Genomic DNA, 23,516 nt, shown 5'->3' on the forward strand with positions numbered 1-23,516 from the left:
GCTTTCATGTGGGGATTTTGTCTGAGATGCTTGAACTTCAGGTATTAGGTATTTTGTAAATTACTTTAAAAATCTTTGTTGTGAATGCTTCCCTTTTGAAGTTTTTACTAAGCTCACTGCTGAACTGTTCATGCAATCCTGAGCAGCAAATATGACTGACTTGTGCTCTGCAACTCTGGTTTAGTGGGTTCTTCAGGAGGGTAGCGAATCACATAACTGGTTACAACTCTCAGGCTGATGGAGCGTTGGCAATGAGAAACTCTGTTGTTCCAGGGAACAGAGGTCTGCTGTGCAGGCCTGGCTGAGGAGGCTCTCAAAGGCAATCTGCAAGCTGTGCTGTACAGGAAATTGAGCAGGGAATCGGGGTTGTGCTGATTGTTCATTAATGCCCCTGTAATGAGGGGTCTGTAAGGAATGTTACAGAGCAGCTGTCATGTCCCTTGTGCAATGCCAATTAAATAATGAATGTGAAATTTTAAGTAGCTAGTACTTGGACTTAAATAGAGGGGACCGGAGATTTCTTACAAGGTGATTAATTGCAACATCAGAGAAAGTGGAATGGTAGAAGTACTCCCTTGGGTAAATGAGTTGAATAATGTTGCCTTTAATAGAAACCTGTAGAGTTTTGTGTTAAGTAATTCTTCTGGAGAAGTGAATTTCAGTGACAGGCATTGTTGAGCTACATAACTGTGTGTCAATTCAGCTTTATTGCTTCCCTGGAATTACCATACCACTCTGAGTGTTGCTTTGGAAAGAGTATGTACTTAATTTCCTTGCATATTACCAGTCTTTGTCTAATGCCAAAATGTAAGATCAAAACAGCAACTGTTACAAATGTTGAATTTTTTATTGTTAGAGAGGGATGTGAATATTTTGGTTTGCTGCATTCTCTTTCGTATCCACAAACTCTGGTGATGATTAAATGACTGTCATAAGGAAAATAGAGCACTTGCAGTTTCCTGGGATATAGAAGTCCAGCACCAAAATTTCAAAAAGTAAGCAGTGCTGATTTTCATCTCTACTCAGCACCTCCCATTCCTACGTTTTGAGCTAAGCCTCTTGAATCATTACTATGCTTAGTTCTCAAAGTCTTTGAGCATCACATTATTAGATTAGCAATGAAAATTTGGAGCAATCTGCATTTGACTTTAAGCTGTTTACAAACCAATTGAAGTTCCTAGTTAACCTCTTTCCTTTCTCAGTTTTATTTTGAGATTGCAATATTGGCATGCAAGTAAGATCTGTTCACATTCAGAACAAAAAAATCCTAGTGATTGTTATACCTAATTCACATTTCTGAATGCCACTTTGCTCCAATTGGTCAGCTTTCTCATATTTGAATATGCACATTCACAGAATCAATGCCAGGGGCTGGAAGGGACCTTGGAAGATCATCTAGTCCAACCCTCTTGCCAGAGCAGGATCATCTATACCACTTTGTTGTGAAAGGTGAAGATAGTGGGCAGATGTGCTGTTAACAGTAGAATGAATTATTGCTCTTGAAATTAGTGTAGTTGTTTGGTTGTCTATTTCTCCAATGTGTCATTCTTGATGAAGATGGATTTTGACAGTTGTGGAAGTGTTGTGTATTTAAGGAACCACCTTTGATGTCAAATGAACCTCTGGGTTCCCTTTTAACAGCAATGCATTTGTGAAGGAGTGTGGTGTATTGACACTGCACTAGTGGGACCTGTTTCCTTTCCCATATCAGTCTTAGAATAGGATTAACCAGGTTGGAAAAGACCTTCGAGATAAAGTCCAACCTGTCACCCAACACCATCTAATCAACTAAACCATGGCACCAAGCACCCCATCCAGTCTCTTCTTAAACACTTCCAGTGATGGTGACTCCTCCACCTCCCTGGGCAGCCCATTCCAATGGTCTGTTGTACTTGTGGAATCTGAGGAAGAGATGTTAGTGTTGTAATTCTTCCTTTGAAGTGAGGTATTTCATAGAGTGTGTTAAGGTGTGTACTGACCAACTTTTTCTTGTACTGCTGTCAACCTGGTCTCTGTGTGGTATTCCATTTCTTGTTTTTTAATTGTATGCTCAGAATATATTTTCAAATACTATTTTTAAAAACAGCACACATTTCACAGCTATGATGTCACAAATGTGAACTGTAGATAGGTCATGCCTTTTTCACAGGTAGATGCTTCTTATGCTCATCCTGGAGAAAGTACTAGGCAGTAGTTTGTACCAGACAGTATCTAAATTATATTAGGCAGACATGGCATCAAATGTATAGTGACCACTGTTGCCACACTAATTCTTTATATATAAGTTATGCTTGAAAGACTCCTAGCTTCTACTTGTATGTTTGGCTCTGCAAAAACCAAGGCAAATGTAATTCCTGACAGAATGACTTTCAAGAAGATGCTTTAAAGATCACAAAATATCCTCACAGACATGCACTCTTCTCTTTGGATCCTGGGGTTTACTCTAGAAGTTGTGGATCTTTTTGTGCTGTCGCTCATGCTAGCTCTTTCAGATGCCTACAGTACTTGAAAGGTGAATGAAGTTCAGGGGGTAAGGGGCTGGTGCTTCTGGTGCACACACAGACCTTGGCAGATATTGAAGTGCTTTGTCTTCAGAGGAAGGAATGAACTGCTCAGTCTTCCTTTTGTGAAGAGTCATCAGGACAGAGTAGGAAGCATAGGCGTGCCGGGCAAGCATGGGTCAAGGGGACAGTGGTGTTTGAATGTGGTGTATTTCTACCATTAGATCCAGTTAACTTGAATTATATTTTTTCAGACATAACATTAGACAGATATTATAAAACAGTGTGGCAAACTCTTTTCTTATTGGTGAGAAGTTCTCGGCAGTTAAGCCTCAACATTTAGTGGGGTTTTCTCACAGATTGAACCAACCCACACAAGAAGAAATTACTTTGAGATATAGCAATAAGAATTATCACTGTCACCTCATCAATGTCATTGATGAAGATGTTGAACAGGACCAGACCCATTACTGACCCCTGGGTGACTGCATTAGTTAGAGCTCTCTATTTGGACTTGGCGCAATTGACCACCACTCTTCGTACTCTTATTTTGTGGCCAAAAATTGTAGAGGCAAAGTCATAGAATAGAAAATGGGGGGGAAATGACTTTTTTCTTTACAAGCCTTTTACTGTAGTCTGGAACTGAAGGTGAGAAAGTGTTACATAACTTGACCTTACCATGTTTTGCTGCAGCTTGTTTGATGGATGTAGCAATGCTGATGTCTCAATTTGAAAAATAGGTCATTTCCCAAAGTATGTTAAAATCACCTTAACTATGAGTTAACTTAGCTGTTAGATAAAACAAAGGCTGTCACTGTTTGCTGAAGGAGATGCTTTTCAGTTTGTGACAGTGCTTTGCTTTTAGGATTATTGCTCAGTTGTGCTATTTTATATAATGATGTGACTGTGTCAGTGGATAAGGGACAGTGTGATCTGTCTGGACTTCTGCAAGGTCTTTAACATGGTGCTCCACAACATTCTGCTCACCAAGTTGGAGACATGGATTTGGTGGGTGGACAGTTCAGTGGATATGGGATTGGCTGGATGGTCAGATCCAGAGGGTAGTGCTCAATAGCTTGAAGTACAGATGGAGAGCAGGGACAAGTGGTACAGACAGGGGTCTCTATTGGGACCTGTACTGTTTAATATTTTTATCAGTGATTCAGTGGGATTGAGTGCACCATCATCAAGTTTGCAGATCACACTAAGGTGACATCCAGAGAAGTGATTCTGCCACTTTGCTCTGGTGAGACCTCACCTGGGGTATTGCATCCAGGTCTGGAGCCCTCAATACAGGGAAGACATGGACCTGATGGAGCAGTTCCAGAGGAGGGCCACAAAAATGTTCAGGGGACTGGAACACCTCTGCTACAACGACAGGCTGAGGGAGCTGGGATGGTTCACCCTGGACAATAGGGAGATTTAATAGTGGCCTTCCACTACCTGAAGGGGGCCTACAGGAAGGATGGTGAGAGACTGTTTACGAAGGCCTGTAGTGACAGGACAAGGTGCAATGGCTTCAAACTAGAAAAAGTAGATTTAGGTTGGATGTTAGGAACAAGTTTTTTACCATGAGGATGGTGGAACACTGGAACAGGTTGCCTAGGGAGGTGGTTGGGGCCCCATCTGTGGAGATTTTCAAAGTGAGGCTTGACAGGGCTGTGGGCAGCCTGATCTAGTTGATGATGTCCTTCCTTACTGCAGAGGGATTGGACCCAGACTATTATATGATTCTGTGGTTTTATGATTTTCAGCAGCTTATAATACAGGCTATTAAAAGGAGTTGCACTGGTGCACTTGCTGTCTTTCATGTTGGGTGGATATGTAAAATCTCTGTTATCTGATCTGCCTTTGTGACACATGATTGCTTTGTTGACAGGCTTTAACCCCACCTCCAAGTGTAGAACACTGAAAGTAATACTTGTGCAAATTGCACCGGACTGCTTTGAGCAGAAAGAACAAAGCAGTTTAAGAATGAATACTCCAATTATAAAATAAACCAGACTAATAGAAAATTACTTGCTGATACTTCAGCTCTCAATCATGTTGGTTTTCTGCTTGCAGATGCTGATTAGACTGCTGCTCAATACATTTTTGCTTTCCACATCTCTTTACCATCTGTTGGTATGAATCAATGTAAAGCTGAATCAAGATGACTTTGTTCTGTGCATATGCAATTAGTTGCAGCAAAGAGAACTATGCAAAATCCTGGTTTTTCCCTTGAAAATCTTGAGCTCAAGTCAATGGCAGCTAAGCAGTACTTGGCTTCTTCAATTTTAGTGGAATTGAAACAATTGCAACACTGAGCTGATTTTTTGGTTTTGTTTTAATTCATGAGGTATTTCATAGGAAAGGGCATAACAGAAGTGTCTGTTGCCATTGCTTAGGATTCTGGCTTCACTTTCAAGGCTCACATCAAAAACCTTCAAGTTTATTTACTTCTAAGAAAACGTGCTTTAGCATGTGAGAACATTTGAGCAAATAGCTTTTTAGGAAACCAGTTCACTAGTGCAAGACTTGTGACTAAGTTGTACTTACAAGCTTGCTTTATCACTATTTGATACATTACTCAAACTATGTAGCAAATCTGTTAGTAGTCCCTAGTGCTGTCGTATTTTGGAGAAGGCTGAGTATTCTCTACAATTCAATTGTGTTATGAGTGCAAAGGTGCTTAGCTGTAATATCACTATTCACTATGATGTGACTCCGTTGCTGCTAGTTGTCTGGTGGTAATTGCAAGTCTTGTGCTGTGGTTTAAGCATAAGTGGTCTTGTTTTAGCAATGAGATCAGTTGTGTGCTGTTCAGAGAACTCATACTGTTAGGTATTACGTTACAAAAAGTTAAGAGGGAGCACTTTAAAAATAGTATTTTAAAACCCAACTGTTACTTTACTGGGTTTGTTACCTTGGTTTCATAAGGTTTCCCAAAATGATTTTTGTTAATCCCTTCTAAATAGTATCCTGTTTAAAGCTTCTCTTAGCTTGAGTTGGAGGGAAGCTTTTCAACAACATTTTAGTGATTAGAGGATGAGTGAATAAACTTCTTTAAAGATTGGAATTACTGTGGTCTAGAAAAATAGACTGAATAAGGTATATAACTTCTTTCATGTAATGTATGTCTTAATATACTTTTGCTTCTGCAACTGCAAAGCAATAATAGAAGACTTTAGCAAGTGACTGGAATTTTCACTTGGAAGGTATTTAAATAAAAACATAATCAATGCCCACACGCCTCTCTACGGAGGCATTTTTCTAGCTGTGGCCTATCTTCAAGGTGCGAGGAGATAAATATATCCTTAATAATTTACTGCAACAGTTGACTCAAACAGGAGAATGTGTTGGTGCTAAGGAAACTTTCACAAGCTGAATAAGCTACTAGCCTTTGGGAATTTCATCCTGATACATGTGGTATGTATTAGGGGCTGTGGTGGGAAAAACGTGTTTCATAGAATGTGAAGGAAAAAACAGTATCTTACACAAGATGATCACAATACAAATGAGTTGTTAAATGAGCTTTTACTGTAAGCAAATAGGAGATAAGCAGATAATCAAGTTTAGTGGGAACAGATGAAATTAAATGTAGGTTTTACTACAAACAATGCATTAAGTGAATATTGACCAGCACGACGAACTATCCTTAAGGATCAAAGCTGCTTTTCCCCTACACTTCTACATATCCCCAGTTTCAAACAAACTTGACAAGAGATGAGTCTTGAATATGTTAAGTTTTTCTATACTATATGAAAATCAGTACCTTGTACAGGGGAAGAGAGACCCAAAGTAGTGCTGCTAATGAAGGGCTGGCAACACAGAAGTTGATACTGGCGTTTTCTGTTGGCCTTTCTCCTGACCCATCAGCCTGGATTATCTTCAGCACTTGATAGCTGCTGCTCAGAAATGCATCTGTACAAAACCTGAACAAAAGGACCTGGTACTTTGAGAAATGCTTTTTGCACTTAGTCAAAGCAGAGAGCTTCCTTTGCCTTCACAAGGCATTTGAACTTGAATGGCTTTTATTTTTCTTCTTCCCCCCTCCATTGTTCTCTTGCTGTGTAGCCACAGTCTGACAATGTGATGGAAGTAGTAGTATTACAGATTTTTTTTTTTTTTTAATCTTCTGTGAAACTTCTCAGTCTTAAACACTACCTTTTTCCTGTAACTTCCAAAAAATCATGCTGCTTTCTTGTAACTTTAGTTTTTTCAGTATGGGCCTCAGCAGGTCTAGGGAAGAATGAGCAGACAATGCTTTCTCTGAAGCGTTTTCCAAATGCCTTGAGAGGCAGAGGAGTAGATTTTGAATCCCATTCTTGTTAATTTCTCCTCTTGTGGTGATGAGAAGGAGTGGGGAATGAAAGTCTGACCAGTTTGTTTTCTTTTGATTGTGCTTAACTGCTGCTGGACCTAAGAGGATAAATTTTTATAGAGAATGTCAGCTTGAGCATGTGTCACATTTTCAAAACTTGTCAGTATTAGCAGTATCCAGAGGGAGGCGAACAAAGCAAAAGTTTCTCCAAGGGTGTGAATGATCATTCAAAGATAATTGAGCGTTGGAACGTACAAAGAACTGTCAGTAACTGTGTAGCAACATGTTGCTCACAAGTGAAAAACTGTTTAGAAGAATTGTAGCCCAAATCCTCTGCATTAATTTAATTTGGTAACACATTTCAGTCATAAACTTTAGTCTGAATTATTTCCAAGCAAGATGTTGGGTGCTAAAATGTAACAAGCTCTGCACTTTTTCTTTTATAGTAGTTTCATGTAAAAGTGTGGTGGGAAAGATCCTTCTTTGTGCCTTCTGGGATCACACAATATGAAATGGATGAACTGTCTTAGTTCAGAGCATTGAAGTGGAAAAAAAGGGAGTGGGGTATTAGTGAAGTTTTCAGTCACTTCTTTTTTTTATGAGAGGTAACCACAACAATGCAAACTCCTGGCCAAGCTGTCAGCCCATGGCTTGGATGGGAGCACGCTGCATTGGGTTAGGAACTGGCTGGAGGGCCGAGCCCAGAGAGTGGTGGTGAATGGTGCCACATCCAGCTGGCGGCCAGGCACTAGTGGTGTGCCCCAAGGATCAGTGCTGGGCCCCATGCTCTTTAACATCTTTATTGATGATGTGGATGAGGGCATTGAGTCCATCATCAGTAAATTTGCTGACGACACCAAGCTGGGGGCAGGAGTTGATCTGCTGGAGGGTAGAGAGGCTCTGCAGAGGGACCTCGACAGGCTGGACAGATGGGCAGAGTCCAACAGCATGAGATTTAACACATCCAAGTGCTGCACATTGGCCATAACAACCCCATGCAGAGCTACAGGCTGGGGTCAGAGTGGCTGGAGAGCAGTCAGGTAGAGAGGGACGTGGGGGTACTGGTCAATGGTAGGCTGAACATGAGCCAGCAGTGTGCCCAGGCATCCAAGAGGGCCAATGGCATCCTGGCCTGTATCAAGAACAGTGTGGCCAGCAGGAGCAGGGAGGTCATTCTGCCCCTGTATACTGCACTGGTTAGGCTGCACCTCGAGTACTGTGTCCAGTTCTGGGCCCCTCAGTTTAGGAAGGATGTTGACTTGCTGGAACGAGTCCAGAGAAGGGCAACAAAGTTGGTGAGGGGTTTGGAACACAAGCCCTATGAGGAGAGACTGAGGGAGCTGGGGTTGCTTAGCCTGGAGAGGAGGAGACTCAGGGGTGACCTTATTACTCTCTACAACTACCTGAAGGGAAGCTGTAGACAGGCAGGGGCTGGTCTCTTCTCCCAGGCAGCCAGTACCGGAACAAGAGGACACAGTCTCAGGCTGCACCAGGGGAGATTTAGGTTGATTGTTAGGAAAAAGTTCTATACAGAGAGAGTGATTACCCATTGGAATGGGCTGCCTGGAGAGGTGGTGGAGTCATCATCATTGGAGGTGTTGAGGAGGAGACTTGATGGGGTGCTTGGTGCCGTGGGTTAGTTGTTTGGGTGGTGTTGGATTGGTTGAGGGGTTGGATGCGATGATCCTGAAGGTCTCTTCCAACCTGTTTTTTTATTATTATTAATGTTTATTCTGTGCCCTCTGAACTCCCAGTAACAAACTGAGGGACCAAGAGTGTTGAAAAAACGTATGTGTAAGACTGTTGTTTCAAGGATTTGGAGGACCTCAGAAGATAGGAGAGACAAACCAAAGTCTGTTTAGCATTAAACTGGGGATCCTAATTCAGGTTTAGTGTCCTGGATAGGTTAGGTAGATTGACTTGGAGTCTAGACATCACATTTCCTGTGCAGTTGTGTGTGCTTTTGAAGGCTAAAAGGTATTGGTGACTGAAGTGTTTGTGGAATAGTGATGGTTATCTGAACACATAGAAGGGTCATAGCTATATAGTTTTTGGCTGTTCCTGCAAGAAACAGCAGTAAAGGCAGAATTATGGATTCTTGTACATACTTACTTACTTTCCCAGGGGGAGAGTTGGTTAAAGATGAGGAAAGAGTAGAAAGCTTCGGGTACAAGTTGATATGCATGTGTAGGGTGGTGGGGGTTTTATTTTTGTTTTATCTAGCTCTATGGAAAAAATATATTTAATTGTGTCAAAGCCATACCTGCTCAAAATACTCTCCTTAATCATGTTGCAGGTGTAAAGCAGGTAACTAATTAATTAGCAAATATTGCTATATAGACAGGCATTATTGGCAGAAGAAATTACATTGAGGGTTATGAAGTTTAAGGGGCAGATAATGAAAATTTTCTTCAGGAAAAGGCATTGCAGAATACATTGAGAAGAAAAGTCACTCCAGTCTTGCTGTAAGGAGGCATGGAGAGTTTCTCCTCCTTCAGGACTTCTCAGAAACCATGGGAGAAAAGAGATTGGCCTCATAAAGAGGATACACAGCTTTAATGTTTGATCTGAGACCATTATTAAAATGAAACAGTTTGCATGTGGAAACTGATGCTCTCATCTGGTGAGACCTGATTTCATTGCTCTTCATTGGAGATGACCTAAACATACTCAGAATTTTCTCTTCTTGCTTTATGTGTACTCTGCATCTAGACATGGTTGCTCAATAAGGCTAAGGCTATTGGTCTTCTGAAAGCAAAACATATAGCTTTATAGCGTACACTGGTTTCTAGTATTAAAATTGAGGCCAAACCCACTACAGTACTGTTGCATAGAGGCTTTAAGGGTAATGCTGTGAGGGAGAACACTTCCGCTGCCACTATGTGTTCAAACCTGTAAGTCTGTTGTGGAATGTCTTCAGTGGGAAGCACTATGTTTAGCGCTACAGACAACTGGTTTTGTAGGGCTACTGTTGTGAAACATTTTACAAAGATGGGATTAAAATTAGGTAGGGAAGCTGACAGCATGCTGCTTTCTGAGGGTGGCATAATTTCAGTGGCATTAAATTATCTTTGACCTGTTCTTGAACTTCTGTTTTCTGAAGTAATTGTGTTTGTGGGTGCTTGAGTGTATCTCTGAAAGTGATCACAGCTTTGGACTAATCACATGGTCTGTGTTCATTCAGGATACAGTAAATAGAGCTTAAATGGGTTAGGTAGTTTTAAGGATTGACAGTATTTGCTTCAGATAGGACATGGTGAAAGTGCATGCATGTTTCACGTTGTCTTAAATGACTAGGTTTTGTGTGTATGTTGATGCTGTGTCAGTGACATTGAGAGTATCCTATTTGTGTTGTCTGAATAAAGCGTGTGTCAGTGGTGTTTCCATTCTTGTTCTTTAACGTTCCTCCGAGGTTTCTCAGCTTTCCCTGATTTTCTGTTCTGTGCTTTAAGGGATGGGGGAGACGATAAAAGTTCATATTACAGTACTTCTGTTAGCAAAAGTAATTGTTACATCACAGAAGTACACATACATAATTAACTGAAATCCATGGTTCACTGGATTCATACTGAGATTGCCTTCTCTTCATATGTTTATAAGTAGGCTATAGTACTAAGTGATAGGTACTTACAATGGAATTACAGTTTAAATGTTGTTCTTTTAAAATTCATACTATTTTTCTCTCTGCATTGATTTCCATTTCATAGAAGTTGGAAGAAACTTGAAAGATCATCTAATTCCAACCCCTGTGCTGTGGGCGGAGACACCTCCTACTGGACCAGGTTGCTCAAAGCTTCATCTAGCCTTGTCTTAAACATTTTCAGGGATGAGGCGTCCACAGGTTCTCTGGGCAACTTCTTCCAGTGTCTCACCACCCTTAAAATAAAGAAATTCTTCCTTATGTCTAATCTGTATCTAACTTGCCTCTAGTTTAAAACAATTGTCCTGGTCCTGTCACCATATGCATTTACAAAAATTCTTCTCCAGCTTTCCTGTAGGCCCTCTTCAGGTACCGGAATGCCACTATAGGACTTGGTAGAGCCTCCTCTTTTCAAGGCTGATCAGATCCAGTTCCCTCAGCCTGTCCTTGTAGGAGAGGTGCTTCATCCCTCTGATCATCTTTGTGGCCCTCCTCAGGACCCTCTCCAACATATGTATGTCTGTCTTGTTTTTGGAGCTCTAGAGCAGAGTAGAGCGACAGAGTTACCTCCCTTAACATGCTGGCTATGCATCTTTTGATACAGCCCAGGATATGATTGACTTTTTGGGCTGCCAGTGCACATTGCTGTCTCTTGCCAAGTGCCTCATAAACCAGCACCCCCAAGTCCTCCTTTGCAGGGCTGCTCTGTATTTGTTTGTGATTGCCCTTAGCCAGTTGTAGGACCTTGGACTTCGCTTTGAACTTCAAGATTGACATTGGCCCACCCCTCTGGCCTGTCAAGGTCCCCTTGGATGGCTGCCCTTCCCTCCAGATTGTTGATCGCACTATACAGCTTGGGTTTGTTGGGAAACTTACTGAGGGAGCGCTTGATCACATTGTCCATGTTGCCAGCAAAGATTTGTTACTATTGTAAGTGTTGGAAGTTATATGAAATCATCTAGTTTCCTTTGATATGCTCAGTTAGAGCTTAACTGCATTTTCTTCTGTCAAGAAATGTTCTTCCCAGGAAGCCACCTGTCTTGCATCCAGTCATTAATGTTATGAATATCACTTGTATATTGAAGAACGGCTCATTAAGAATCATGAAAGTATAAACCATCTGCTTATTTAATAAGTAAAGTCAAGATTGCTGTCTGGTTTGAGTGCTCTGTATTAATTCAGTTTCATGGCATTTTTTTACTACAGTACATGATGTCTGTATGGTACTTCTCCAGCCCTCCATAGCGTTTTCATTTGTTCTGAAGTCTTCAAGTAAGAGTTTGTTGTGCCATCATGACCCTGCATTTAAGTTGTAGACTTATTTTCAGACTATTTTTGGCACACATTTTCTGTATTACTGGGCTGTCATCTTCCTCTGTGTACCTCATTTCTCTGCTTGGGTATCCCCTATCCTTCATTCTTGTCTGTTTTAAATATTTAAGCTTATTCTGTCTGGGAAAGCTTAAGAGTGTCTGGTGCTCATACTTGATCTTGAAAGAAAATTGAATTAGATAGGGCATTCCTTACTCAGAGTGCTGTTTCAGTTTCTGTCTCTACTTTTGCTTCTAACTGAAGCAAAATGTTTCCTGCAAGGAAACGATACTATCAGTTTCTCCTTTCCTCGAAGTCTGCCCTGGAGCAGAAGGTGGCTTAATCTTTTATGCTGTCCTAAGAGGGCTGTGAACAGTTGAAGAGAATAAAAGATGGTTTTACTCTTATGTGGACCATAATACAGCTTAACTGGGGTGTTGTGGTGTTTTTTGTTGTTGTTTTTTTCTTTTTAAATCATGCTGGGCTTTGTGTTCCAAAGTAAATACTCTTCATAAAGTAACATAAGGACCTTATTTCAGAAAGCAGAAAGGAGTTCTGAAACCAGAGTTTTTGCTATGTATGTTTTCAGTAGCCATCCATTCATTCTCTTACCATTCTCCTTTTAATTACATTAACTAGACTTTACTTGGAGGACTCTTAAAAGTTAGGGGGTTTTTTATATATAGGAGACATCTGAGTGTGTCTCATCTCAAAACCTGCAGTAAGACCATTTATTCATTCTTTCAGGTAAAAACTGTATGACTGATTTGTCCCATCTCCTTCAGCATTTCCTGTCTAAATGACAATGGCTACTGACATGCAGTATCCTGACAAACAGCCATGGAAGCATTTTTAGTTTCAGAAGCACGTGGCTAAAGTTCTGCTACTGAAAACAAATGTGTCCTGAAGACAGCAATGGAAGTTGAGTACTAGAATGAAAGCCTTCTTGCCCCACTCCTCCTTACAGTTCTCTGAGCTTTTCAGCTGTGGAGCTTGTACTGGCACATGTTTCTGGCTTCATTCCAGGATTTTTTATTTATGAACACTGAGGGTCTTCATAGTTTCAATGTTATGATTTTTACTGAGTTTTATGTATGTAGGGAAAGTTCTTCAGTGCACACTCAGCATAAGGCCATGGATATGCATGTTTATGACACTTTGACCTTGTGTAACCTACCTGCAGTGGAGCTGCGATAACAACCAAAAAGAGGAGAGGTTTTAGGAGGCAGTTTTTGAAATGCATAGTCTAGATGGGAATTCTAGCTTCGGTTGAAAGGCAGTTTTAAATAGGATAAAGACAAGCAGATGCTGTTACAATGGGCAGTCAAACTTGTACCTGCTGCTTGGTGCTGTTTCACTTTTATTTGTTTGAAATTGAATTAGTAGGAATGTACTGAATTTAAAAACTATCATCATCTGTCTTTGCATGATATTTTAAAAAAACATTTGATTGGTGGAAAAAATTGTCCTTCTAAAACATACAGAGAAATCAGTGGAGAGGCTTGTTTAGAATTTTCCTCAGATTTGGCTACATTTCTGTAAGTGTTTCCATTTTTTCTTATTTGTTTAACAGTGGATTGCATGCATACTGCAGTTAGGGATGTTCTTTGAAATCTATGAAGATGAGGCTAGGAACAAAACCTAAGATGTACCTGTTCACATAATTTCTTGGGGAAATGCTAGCTTAAAAAAACTACAAAAACAAAGAACAAATAAAACCCAAGTTGGTGTTGAATATCATCAGCAGGTCCAGTTTGACCCATGATGCTCTTCTTGTGAAGCTAATTATTGTCAATGAAAGGTACTGTGAGAAATAATGTTTTGGATAAAGTACATCCAAGAAAGGAGGGGAAGGAGGTCTACTTTCACAGAGAAGTTGTGCACCTGATATGCTTGCGTGCAACGCTGACTTCCATTTTGATTATTTTAATGTCCTGTAGTCAATGAGCATTCTAATTCCTGAAAGCATTTTAAAGGAGCGTTACCTGGTGGATGTTTTGTAAGACTGAAACTAATTGTTGTCAAGCATGCATAATTTTGCAAGTATTGATGGATTCAGTTCACCTAAAGTAAACCATTACGTTCCCTTCATCAAAATTGAAGTGTAAAGTTTTCTGTTCTTTTGAAGTCTTTGAGTCATGACTACTAATGATAAAATGGTAGTGTAGGATTACTAGTTTCCTGCATGTCTAGCTGCTGTCATATACTTCTAATTTTTATTCATGCATTTAAACTGAATTGTTTGAGTTTTCTGTTTTTTTTTTTCAAGCTGTTACTTAATCCAACACCGTACATGGACAAAACATGCATCAAAGGAATACCAGAATAAGAGAAATAAAATGAGTAAAGGAGAACATTAAAGCAGTAAGAGAATTCAGATTCAGAAGGGCAAGTAATAAATCACAGAATGTGTTCCAAAGTGTTTTTCCTAAGCTGTTCACTGTATGTATTTTATTTGGCTGGTTAGGCATTATCTGGATATGCAATTACATTGCTGAGGAGATTTGACATTCATTTGGATTAGTACAACTGAGAACACCAGAGTTCAGTGCAAGCCAGTATCCTAGTAATTAAGTGCTTCCTTCTATTAGTTTCAGCTTAAATCTGGAAAGGAATAACCTGTGTTGAAATTTAGAAGAATTTTATGTTCTGCTCTGCCATGGGTTATTTAAACTTCACAATTTATCAAATTTAGTGCAATAAAGTTTTGAGGGAACTGAATATGATCTACAAAAATCTGTCAAGGGAAATTTCAGTTGTCATTGTAGCCTATAATGTCTAAACTACTATCTCATATTTGACTATTTTCATTACTTAAGCTGTTGAAGAAATACAGGGAATATGAGTCTTCTGCTGAAAATTTATTTAATACCTACTGCATGGGTACTGTCCTAGGAAAAGTCCAAAGAGAAGGACTTTGCTCTTCAGAAATATTCAAACTTCAGAGATACTCGCCAGTTCCTTGAGTCTAGTACAGTGTGACTGAATTCCAGTTTGAACAACTTGAAAGTGGAATGATGTCCAAAAATTCAAACAGTTTGTGTTTGGAAGATTGACAGAGTAAAATAAGATCATTCAGTCATGAAAATTAAGCAGTAACAAACCTTCTTTACTATGGTAATAAATGCTAGCAATAGAAGAGATGAAAAACAGTGATTCAAGGAATGAGGTACAAAAACCAACCAGAGACTAATGATTAAAAAAAAACAACAAAAACAAAACAAAAAAAAAACCCAAAGCATTTGTTGTGAGCTTTTAAGATTTTGAGGATTAACACAAGTGTTTTTATTGATGCCTGTCATTTGCCTGTCCATGGCTTTCAGTGCACTAGGATACTATGCAGTCAGGTAAAATCTATCTTATGTAGCTTAAAGTAGCCTTTATGAATACATTTTTTCCACAGAGTAACTTTTTAATGACATTTTTGGTCACTTTTGAAACACTTTTTGAGGAGAGGTTGAGGGAGCTGGAGTTGTTTAGCCTGGAGAAGAGGAGGCTCAGGGGAAACCTTATTGCTCTCTACAACTACCTGAAGGGAGGTTGTAGCCAGGTGGGGGTTGCTCTCTTTTCCCAGGCAACCAGCACCAGAACAAGAGGACACAGTCTCAAGCTGCACCGGGGGAATTTTAGGCTTGAGATGAGGAGAAAGTACTTCACAGAAAGAGCTGTTGGCCATTGTAATGTCCTGCCTAGGAAGGTCGTGGAGTCACTGTCCCTGGGGGTGTTCAAGAGGGGATTGGATCTGGCACTTGAAGCCATGGTTTAGTTAGTCATGAGGTGTTGGGTGACAGGTTGGACTTAATGATCTCTGAGGTATTTTCCAACCTCTGGGATTCTCAGATTGGTGGGATTCTTGGATTGTGGGATTCTGTTTCATTAATGTATTCTTTGAAGTTCTTTAACAACAATTTGGTACAAGCAGAACACATTAGAGATTGGGAGCATGACACAATTCTTCACAAAACCAAACTTGCCTTTGCTAATAAGTAAAACAAGATTTTTCATGTGGTAATACTTTCTAAATACTGCAGTAAAAGTTGGGCATTTTGTAGCAAAAATGAGTTTTAGCAGCTTGCATAATTTAAGGTGTATTGACTACACCGTTTTTTCCAGATGTGTCAAACAGTTAAGAGCTGCAGAAATGTTCTTCTAGAGTTATTTACTCATTACTTAGTGTTCACAACTCAGCAGTGGAATTTTTAAGATGTTAGTGATGGGAAAAGTGGAAACAATCCTGAGTGTGTTTATCTCAGAAAAAACACAACAGGCTTGAGATTACAGAAGATTTGTTTTTTTTTTTTATAATGCACAAGCAAAACAAAGCTAATGTTTCTGTTAATGGTTTTATGAATTGCTGTGTGGTTTGTTGTGTGTGTGCTTAGGTGTTTGTGGTGGTGTTTTGGTTTTTTAAGAAAAAGAGACAAATTTACAAATGCAATTTAGGCCACATTCTTTTTTTCTGACATTTTTGAAGGAGGAAAGTTGAAAGATTGTGAAACACATGGCTTTCAAGCCCAAGAAAGCAGTTTGATTTCTTAGGCAAAACATCATGGTCACTTTATTTCTATTGTTTTACAGGTTGTGACTAGATAAGTAGTACAAATACAGTCTTGTATAAATGTAGCATTTTTTAAGGTAAGGATTTTTTTAAACTGATTTTTCACTTCATGCTGGAATTTTCCTAGGGGAAAAACCCAAACCAACCAAACAAAAAAAAAAACACAAAAAAACACCCCAAACCAAAACAAACCCCTGCCCATGGAGTGGGGTTGGAACTAGATGATCCTTGTGGTCCCTTCCTGTGGTGCCACTTTGAAGATCTTTCTGCGTTTAAGACTCAGTCTGTACTTCTCTCCTCCGCTCCCCCCACCCCTTTCCCTTCTGCGTACCAAGGAGAGTTGGCAATGTCATGGGTCAAGTTGAATATTTGCTGCTGTTACTCACGTCATGCTGCCTCATGCCAGGTTCAAAATGAACGTGCTAGCTGGAGCAAAGTGTTAAGGGTCTTGAAGTCCAGATTTCAACAGGAGAGACTTCCTGTTCCTGCTTTTGGGTTCCAGGTTTGGGGTGTTGGGTCTCTTCTGCTGAGATGGCAGTGGGAGAGGGAGGGGTGGGGGAATAGCTCCTGTCTGGCTTTCTGCTTGCTGCTGTGCTTTTTCTGCAAATAGGCTCAGGTAATAGTGCATATTGTTATCTCAACCCTGAGCTTTTTGTGTGCTACTTTCCTCTCATTTCAGTATTGTAAGGAAAAGGCTACTTAAGTCATTTAGGTTCACTTTAACCTGTTGCAGTCACCAATGTAGTATGCAGGGCTGCAGAGTTTGAGAAGAAATAGACCTGTGGCTGGCTTTCAGGAATTAGTGTCTTGTCCCTTTCAGCATATCTGAAATGTTTGTACATCAGCACAGTATAAAAGCCAAATAGTATGAACTGGAAGCACTGGCCAGTTCCCAGAGCTATTATATCATTTGTTAGTGAAACTTGGTAGAATGAGTCCCATGTCTGAACTGTCCAAATTGTTTCATCTGTAAGAGCGGTGCTCCAGTGCCCTGATGATCTCTGTGGCCCTCCTCTGGACCCACTCCAGCAGGTCCATGTCTCTCTTGTGCTGGGGGCCCCAGAGTTGGGCACAGTACTCCAGGTTAGGTCTCACTAGAACAGAGTAGCAGAACCACCTCTCTTGATCTGCTGGCCACACTTCTTTTGATGCAGCCCAGAATGCAATTTGCACCACAGTCTGCCTTCCTATGAAAGTGAATGCTACTCATTGAGTGGCAAATTAATCTCCTGCTTACAGCTTTTAAAAATGATAGTTCTTGTTACCTCCAAAGGCACCAATGTGGTCACTGTTACTAAAGCACATCACCATGGCTTGATTTGCATCAGTTCTTCAGGTGTCACTTTGTGTCTGATGCAACACAAGGAAATTCTTGCATGAACACAACAAAAGGCAATGCTTCACCTGTGGAAGAAAGTAGCAAAGCAATTGAGAAAAATGATTGAAGCCATTTAAGTAGCTGTAGAGAAGGCATATTCCCTGGACAAATGGGGACAGGTAATTTACAACTTTTCAATTTCTGTTTTGCCTTGCATAGGCAACAAACCCTCCAGCTTATTCTGTGGGCAAAAGAAATCTGAGTAGTTTGCTTTCCTCTTCTGCTCTGCGGCTCTTAGGAGAAGAGTTATAACCCATTTGTAATTCTATGTATTGCTGGCTGTTTCATCCTGCGTCTCGGTGAGGATGTTCTCTGCATCTGCCTTCTCAGTGCAGATACTAATTTTTGCCTGTATCTGTTGCAATCTGTAAGGCCTTAATTGTTGTAGAGACTGTCTTAAGTTGTACTGCAGGAGGGAGGGAGGAAGCACATTGTGGTCATACAAGCAGTTTCTACAGAAAAAAGAAACTGACAAAAATGATTAAGTCTTGAGGATAATGTTGTACAAGAGGCTTTGTTATCTGGTGCCTGAAATGTGTAGGTGCCACTACTTTATTAGGGAAACAGCTCTGCTCACTGAATCAGGAGGAAATTTTTTATAGAAGGGTGCTCTTTTCTGTTTATCCACCTGTTTTATTGTAGCTGCTTTTGGTTTAGCTCTGTTAAATCTATACTTGCAATTTGCTTTTTCTTTTTCACTTCTCCAAAATGGATTTTTCAGTTTTACTCTCCTTTTTTTTTTTTTTTTCCATTTATGCCTCTTTGGTGGTTTACCTAACTCTTGCCACTCCTTTACTGTCCACTCAGTAAACCTTGCTAGGATGCCTGTTGACCCGGCTAAACCACACGTCATTGCAGCCCTGGTTGCCACCTGTGACAGTTGGATGAAACAAAATGAGCTTATGTCAATGAATGCTGGTTTGGTGTGCATAAAGATGTTTCTGACAGCAGATGCAGAGGTTCCCTGAAGAACGATGTAATAGCTTTCATTTTAATTGCAGTTCAAGTGCATAGCATGGAGATTTGGTCAGACACCTTCCCCCCCGCCATTCCTTTTACTTCCTTTTCCTTCTTTTTACCCCAGGAAGGTTCCATTCACAAGATTATTGTAGAATTTTCCTGCTATGAAAACAGTCTTCCAGTTTGGGAGGGCATCCTTCTGATGAAGTGTTGTGTAACCCATCATCTAAGTTTCAACAAAGCCCACAAATATAACAGACTTTGTTCTCAGAACTGTAATGTGAAACTTTGACAAGGTACTATTCAGCATGACTAACAGCTGTGTAGATCTGAAGGAAGAGAGATTTGAGGGAGTGAATGGAAAATATTTATGCTGACAGTGTCTTCTGTGCCAGTTATATGCTCAGGAAGAAGTTGATGTGGTATTTCTTGGGGGGGGGGGGGGGGGGGGAAGGTGATTTGTGACTTGTCATGTAATGGAGCCCGAAGTCTCTTCAACAGTTAATGTATTATTGCAGTTTCTAAAGTGTCTGTGTTTCCATCTGGGTAAGCATCTGTTGCATAATCTTTCCCTGTTTTTGTATAAGTCAATTTCTGTCTTCTGAAGCCTGCATGTCCATTCAAATAATACTGGGAAGACTTTCTCCTCAGGTTGTCTTAGGAAGAGCAGGAAGGCTCTGCCTTTGACTTAAGTTGTTCAGTATGTATCATTCTAACCTGTCACTGTTTAACTAGGGCTATTATATCTAATTTTTTCTAATGCTGGCAAGCCATCTTCAGGGAAGACTTGCCAGTATAAGATTAAATACTGCTTCTGGGAGATTCTTACAGAAAATGCTTAGTTTCCAACTTAAAAGATTTGTATGTCTGAAGCCAGCTCTCAGATTTCACCTACCATCATAAAACTTTTCTTCAAAACCATTCAAATCCCACTTTATAAACTATAGGTCCTCCTTTTTTTATCCCTGCCAAGAAAAACAAACTCAATTGTGTAGTTGCAAGACAGTGTTGCAGAAGAGTCCAGGAAAAAGGATTTGTTTCCCCGCCCTTTTTTTGGTTATCCTTTGCCCTTTCAGTTGCAGGCATGAAGTGAACTCAGTAGTGATACCCAGCTGCAGCAGGGGAGCAAGGATTTGGATGGAGTGTCCTTCATCTTCTAAGTCCCTATTGGGATTTGGTGCTAGCAGAGCAGGCAGAGAATGGCAAGTTAGTAAGAGAAAGTTCTGCTGTGTTCATTTACTTGGGGATTAAACAAGCTTGTATGTGCTCTAAAATCTGGCATGCTGATCATACAGTTGAGTATGTAGTACTGGCTACATTACCATAGAATCATAGAATGTGCGGGGTCAGTAGGGACTTCCAAAGGTCACCTAGACCAACCACAGCTTGGGAATCCCCAGCTAGATCACGTTGCTCAGAACCCCATCAAGCCTAACCTTGAATGTCTCCAGGGATGTGGCCTCCACCACCTCAGTGGGCAACCTGTTCCAGTGTTCCACCACCCTCATAAGTAAAGGACTTCCTAGTGTCCAGTCTAAATGTACCCATCTCTAGTTTAAAACTGCTGCCCCTTGTCCTAATGCTCCATGCCTTTGTAAACAGTCCCTTCCCATCTTTCTTGTAGGCCCTATTCAAATTCTGGAAGGCTGCTTTAAGGTCCTATCAGAGTCTTTTCTTGTCCAGGCTAAGCAACCCCAACTCTCTTAGCCTGCTCAATCCATCTGACTATTTGTGGCCCCCCTCTAGCCCTGCTCTCAGGTCCATGTCCTCTTGTGTTAGTGGATCTCAGAGCTGGACACAGTACTCCATGTTAGGTCTCATTGGAGCAGAGGGCCTGAATCACCTCTCTTGACCTGCTGGCCACACTGTTTCTGATGCAGCCCAGAGTGCAGTTTGCCTTCTGGGCTGTACATGCACACTCTTGGCTCATGTCCAGCTTCTTTTCCACCAGTACCCTGAAGTCCTTTCCTGCAGGGCTGCTCTCTATCACACCATCCCCTAGTGAGCATTGTCTTGACCCTGGTGCAGGTCCTTGCACTTGGTCTTGTTAAACAGTATTTAACTTCTCCAGTTCTCCAGTCTGTCCAGGTCCCTCTGGATGACGTAACATCCTTCTGACATACCAACCACACTCCAGCTTGGTGTCACTTACAAACTTACTGAGAATGCACTTGATTTTACTGTCTGTATAATTGAAGAAGATCTTAAACTGCCCTGGTCCCACTATGGGCCCCTGAGGGACACCACATGTCACCTGTCTCCATCTGGACATTAAGCCATTGACCTCTGCTGTGCAACTATCCATCCAATTCCTTATCTACTGAACAGTCCACCTGTCAAATCCATATCTTTCTAACTTGGAGAGAAGGATATTATAAGGATCTGTCAAAGGCCTTGCAAAGTCCAGATATGTGACATCCATTGCCTTTCCCTTGTCCACTGATGGAATGATTTCATTGTAGAAAGCCTCTAAGTTAATGAGACAGGACTTGCCCTCAGTAAAGGCATGCTGGCTGTCTCAGATCACCTGCCTGTCCTCCATGTGCCTTGTCAGAGGTTCTAGGAGGATCTGTTCCATGATCTTCCCAGGCACAGAGGTGAGGCTGACAGGTCAGTAGCTCCCAGGGTCCTTCTTTCTACCCCTTTTAAAAATGGGTGTAGCTTCCAAGCAATTCTGACAAGAGCATGCATCTTAGCAAATGGTAATCCATTTAGGAATCTTGAATATTTTTTAATTCCATTTTTTTTTAGTCAACTTGAATGATAGAGCTTGAGCAAATGTTTTTGCAGAAGTCAACCTTTGGCATGAATCACATGACTCATACAGAAGAGAAACTGTCATGTAGTGTCATTGAGATGGTAGCACATACAAAGTGAGTTGTTGTACATATCAGTGCAGCATTAGGAAGCATCCATGCTGATGCTGCAGGAGACACGTGGTTTCTCAAGCTTAGCCTGTCTTTGTGCTTGTGTGTCATGTGGACATTCAGCCAAACAGAAGGAGGAAGAGATGGTTTCTCTTCCCAGTTCTGTAACATGCCACTTCTTGTCACTGACTGGAGCTGGTGTGCTTGTGCCACTTCCTTCAGAGAGCTCATGTTCGATTCTGTGGGGTTTTCATGTGTCTCATAGTCCTTGCACTAAACTGAAAGCCTGAAGGAAAACATTGTGTATTTGAGCTAGTAATACAAAGTGTCATGTTGAAGTCTGTAACTTGTAGGGTAAGCATGGATACTGTTTTAACATAATACAATAGGTAACTTTCCTGACATTCTTTGTTGTATACTGGAGTGTTGTGTTGTCTCCCCTCCTTCCAGTAATACAGATTTGAATTTTACTAGCACTGCTTCTAACTAAATTAATGAATTTATTTTAAATTACTTTTTAAAGAATTAATGAATGTATTTTAAATTACTTTTTAAAGAATTAGGATGTTATTAATATTAGTTTATGGATTCATGAATGGCAGTTCTGCTGTCCTCAACATATTTTAACGTTCTCAGGGTGGAATCCCGTATGTTTTCCAGTCTCAAAACAACCTTTGGCTGCAATTTCCTGTGTGGCCTTTGTGGCACTCAGTAGGTCCACCTGGTGTTGAAGTCCTGGGTGGTCTGCTTTAGCAGTCTTGAAAGGGTTGGGAGGGTGCAGGGGGGAAGTGGGGAAAAAAGCAAGCAAACAAAACACCTGTCCCCTAAATTGTAGGTTGTATACAGGCAGTAACAATTTGCTTGCAAAACTCACATTGGGTTGTACACAAATATGTCCATGTGTTGCTTTTGTCATTGTGCTACCACAGAATTCTTGCCACATGTTTTTCACTCGTATGTTTTGCTTGTGCATTTAAAACTTTTTTTTTGAGTGTTAAACACAGTTTTTTCTCTGTTTCAGTGTGCAAGGATCCGCCTTACAAAGTTGAAGAGTCTGGGTATGCCGGGTTCATTTTGCCAATTGAGGTTTACTTCAAAAACAAGGTATGGTCTTGCCACACTCTCAGTTTAAAAACAAAACAGAAAAACCCACTCACACATTCACAGAAAACTGTCAAGGTGTGGAACATTCTGCTCAGGCACTTTAAGTTGTAGGTTTTGAACAGGTAATTCTGAACCGTTCCCTGTATCAATCTGTGAAGAGCAGCGTTTAGTCTACTCTTTGCTCTCAGAAAATGAAACACAACTGCCACAGAGCACTGGCTAGCTTTCCTAGTATGCTTTTTAGTTCTCTCTTAGGGAAGCAGTTTTGATTCATTCAAGAATTCCACTGAAAGGCAGCCCAGTTACCTCCACTTTTCTGTTAAGAGCTTATCCCCAAACTGGGCAGGCAAAGTCCGAAGATGGTGAGTCAACCTTTGAAGCATCACTGTAGAAAGGTACTCGCCCAACGTTTCTTTTTTTTGTTTTCCACTTAGAATGTTGGCTGCTCTTCCTGACTGTGGAGACCTGCAAGGCTCAGGAGCTCTCCAGCAGGAGTTGTGGCTTAGACTGAGATCAAGAGGGCTGCAGTGATTACACATCACCCTCAAGCAGCATGTGGAGTTAGGAAGTTTGCAAACATCCCTCACCCTATTTTGGTGTCATGGAATACGACAAGCTGTTGGACTGTGAGTCAGCTAGCTCTTCACATAGCTGCTGCAGCAGCATGCACTTCCCTGAGGGTTGGTACAATACAAAGGATAATTGGTACAGAAATTGAGCTGACATTACATAGGCAAATTACTGCTTTCTCCTGGCTTAGTTACTCTTCATCCCCCAAGCCACTTAACAGGTATTCCAGTACAGAAAAACAGGAGGTAGACAGAAAGAGGAAGAGCAGACAGACCATCATCACTTACTCAAGGTAGATAACTTTCCAATTTCTGATTCAGAAAG

The 23,516-nt window shown here is 40.8% G+C and overlaps 1 protein-coding gene across 1 annotated transcript in view; it reads left to right on the forward strand.

Moving 5' to 3' along the window:
- Window positions 1-23,516, forward strand: part of MLLT3 (MLLT3 super elongation complex subunit) — a 121,901-nt gene that overhangs the window by 38,411 nt on the left and 59,974 nt on the right. The window contains exon 3 of the mRNA XM_054177769.1: window positions 22,540-22,622. Coding sequence (XP_054033744.1) covers window positions 22,540-22,622 — 83 coding nt within the window. The remainder of the gene's footprint in view (window positions 1-22,539; window positions 22,623-23,516) is intronic.

Source organism: Dryobates pubescens, chromosome Z (genome assembly GCF_014839835.1).
Source record: "Dryobates pubescens isolate bDryPub1 chromosome Z, bDryPub1.pri, whole genome shotgun sequence".
NCBI classification, from domain to species: domain Eukaryota; kingdom Metazoa; phylum Chordata; class Aves; order Piciformes; family Picidae; genus Dryobates; species Dryobates pubescens.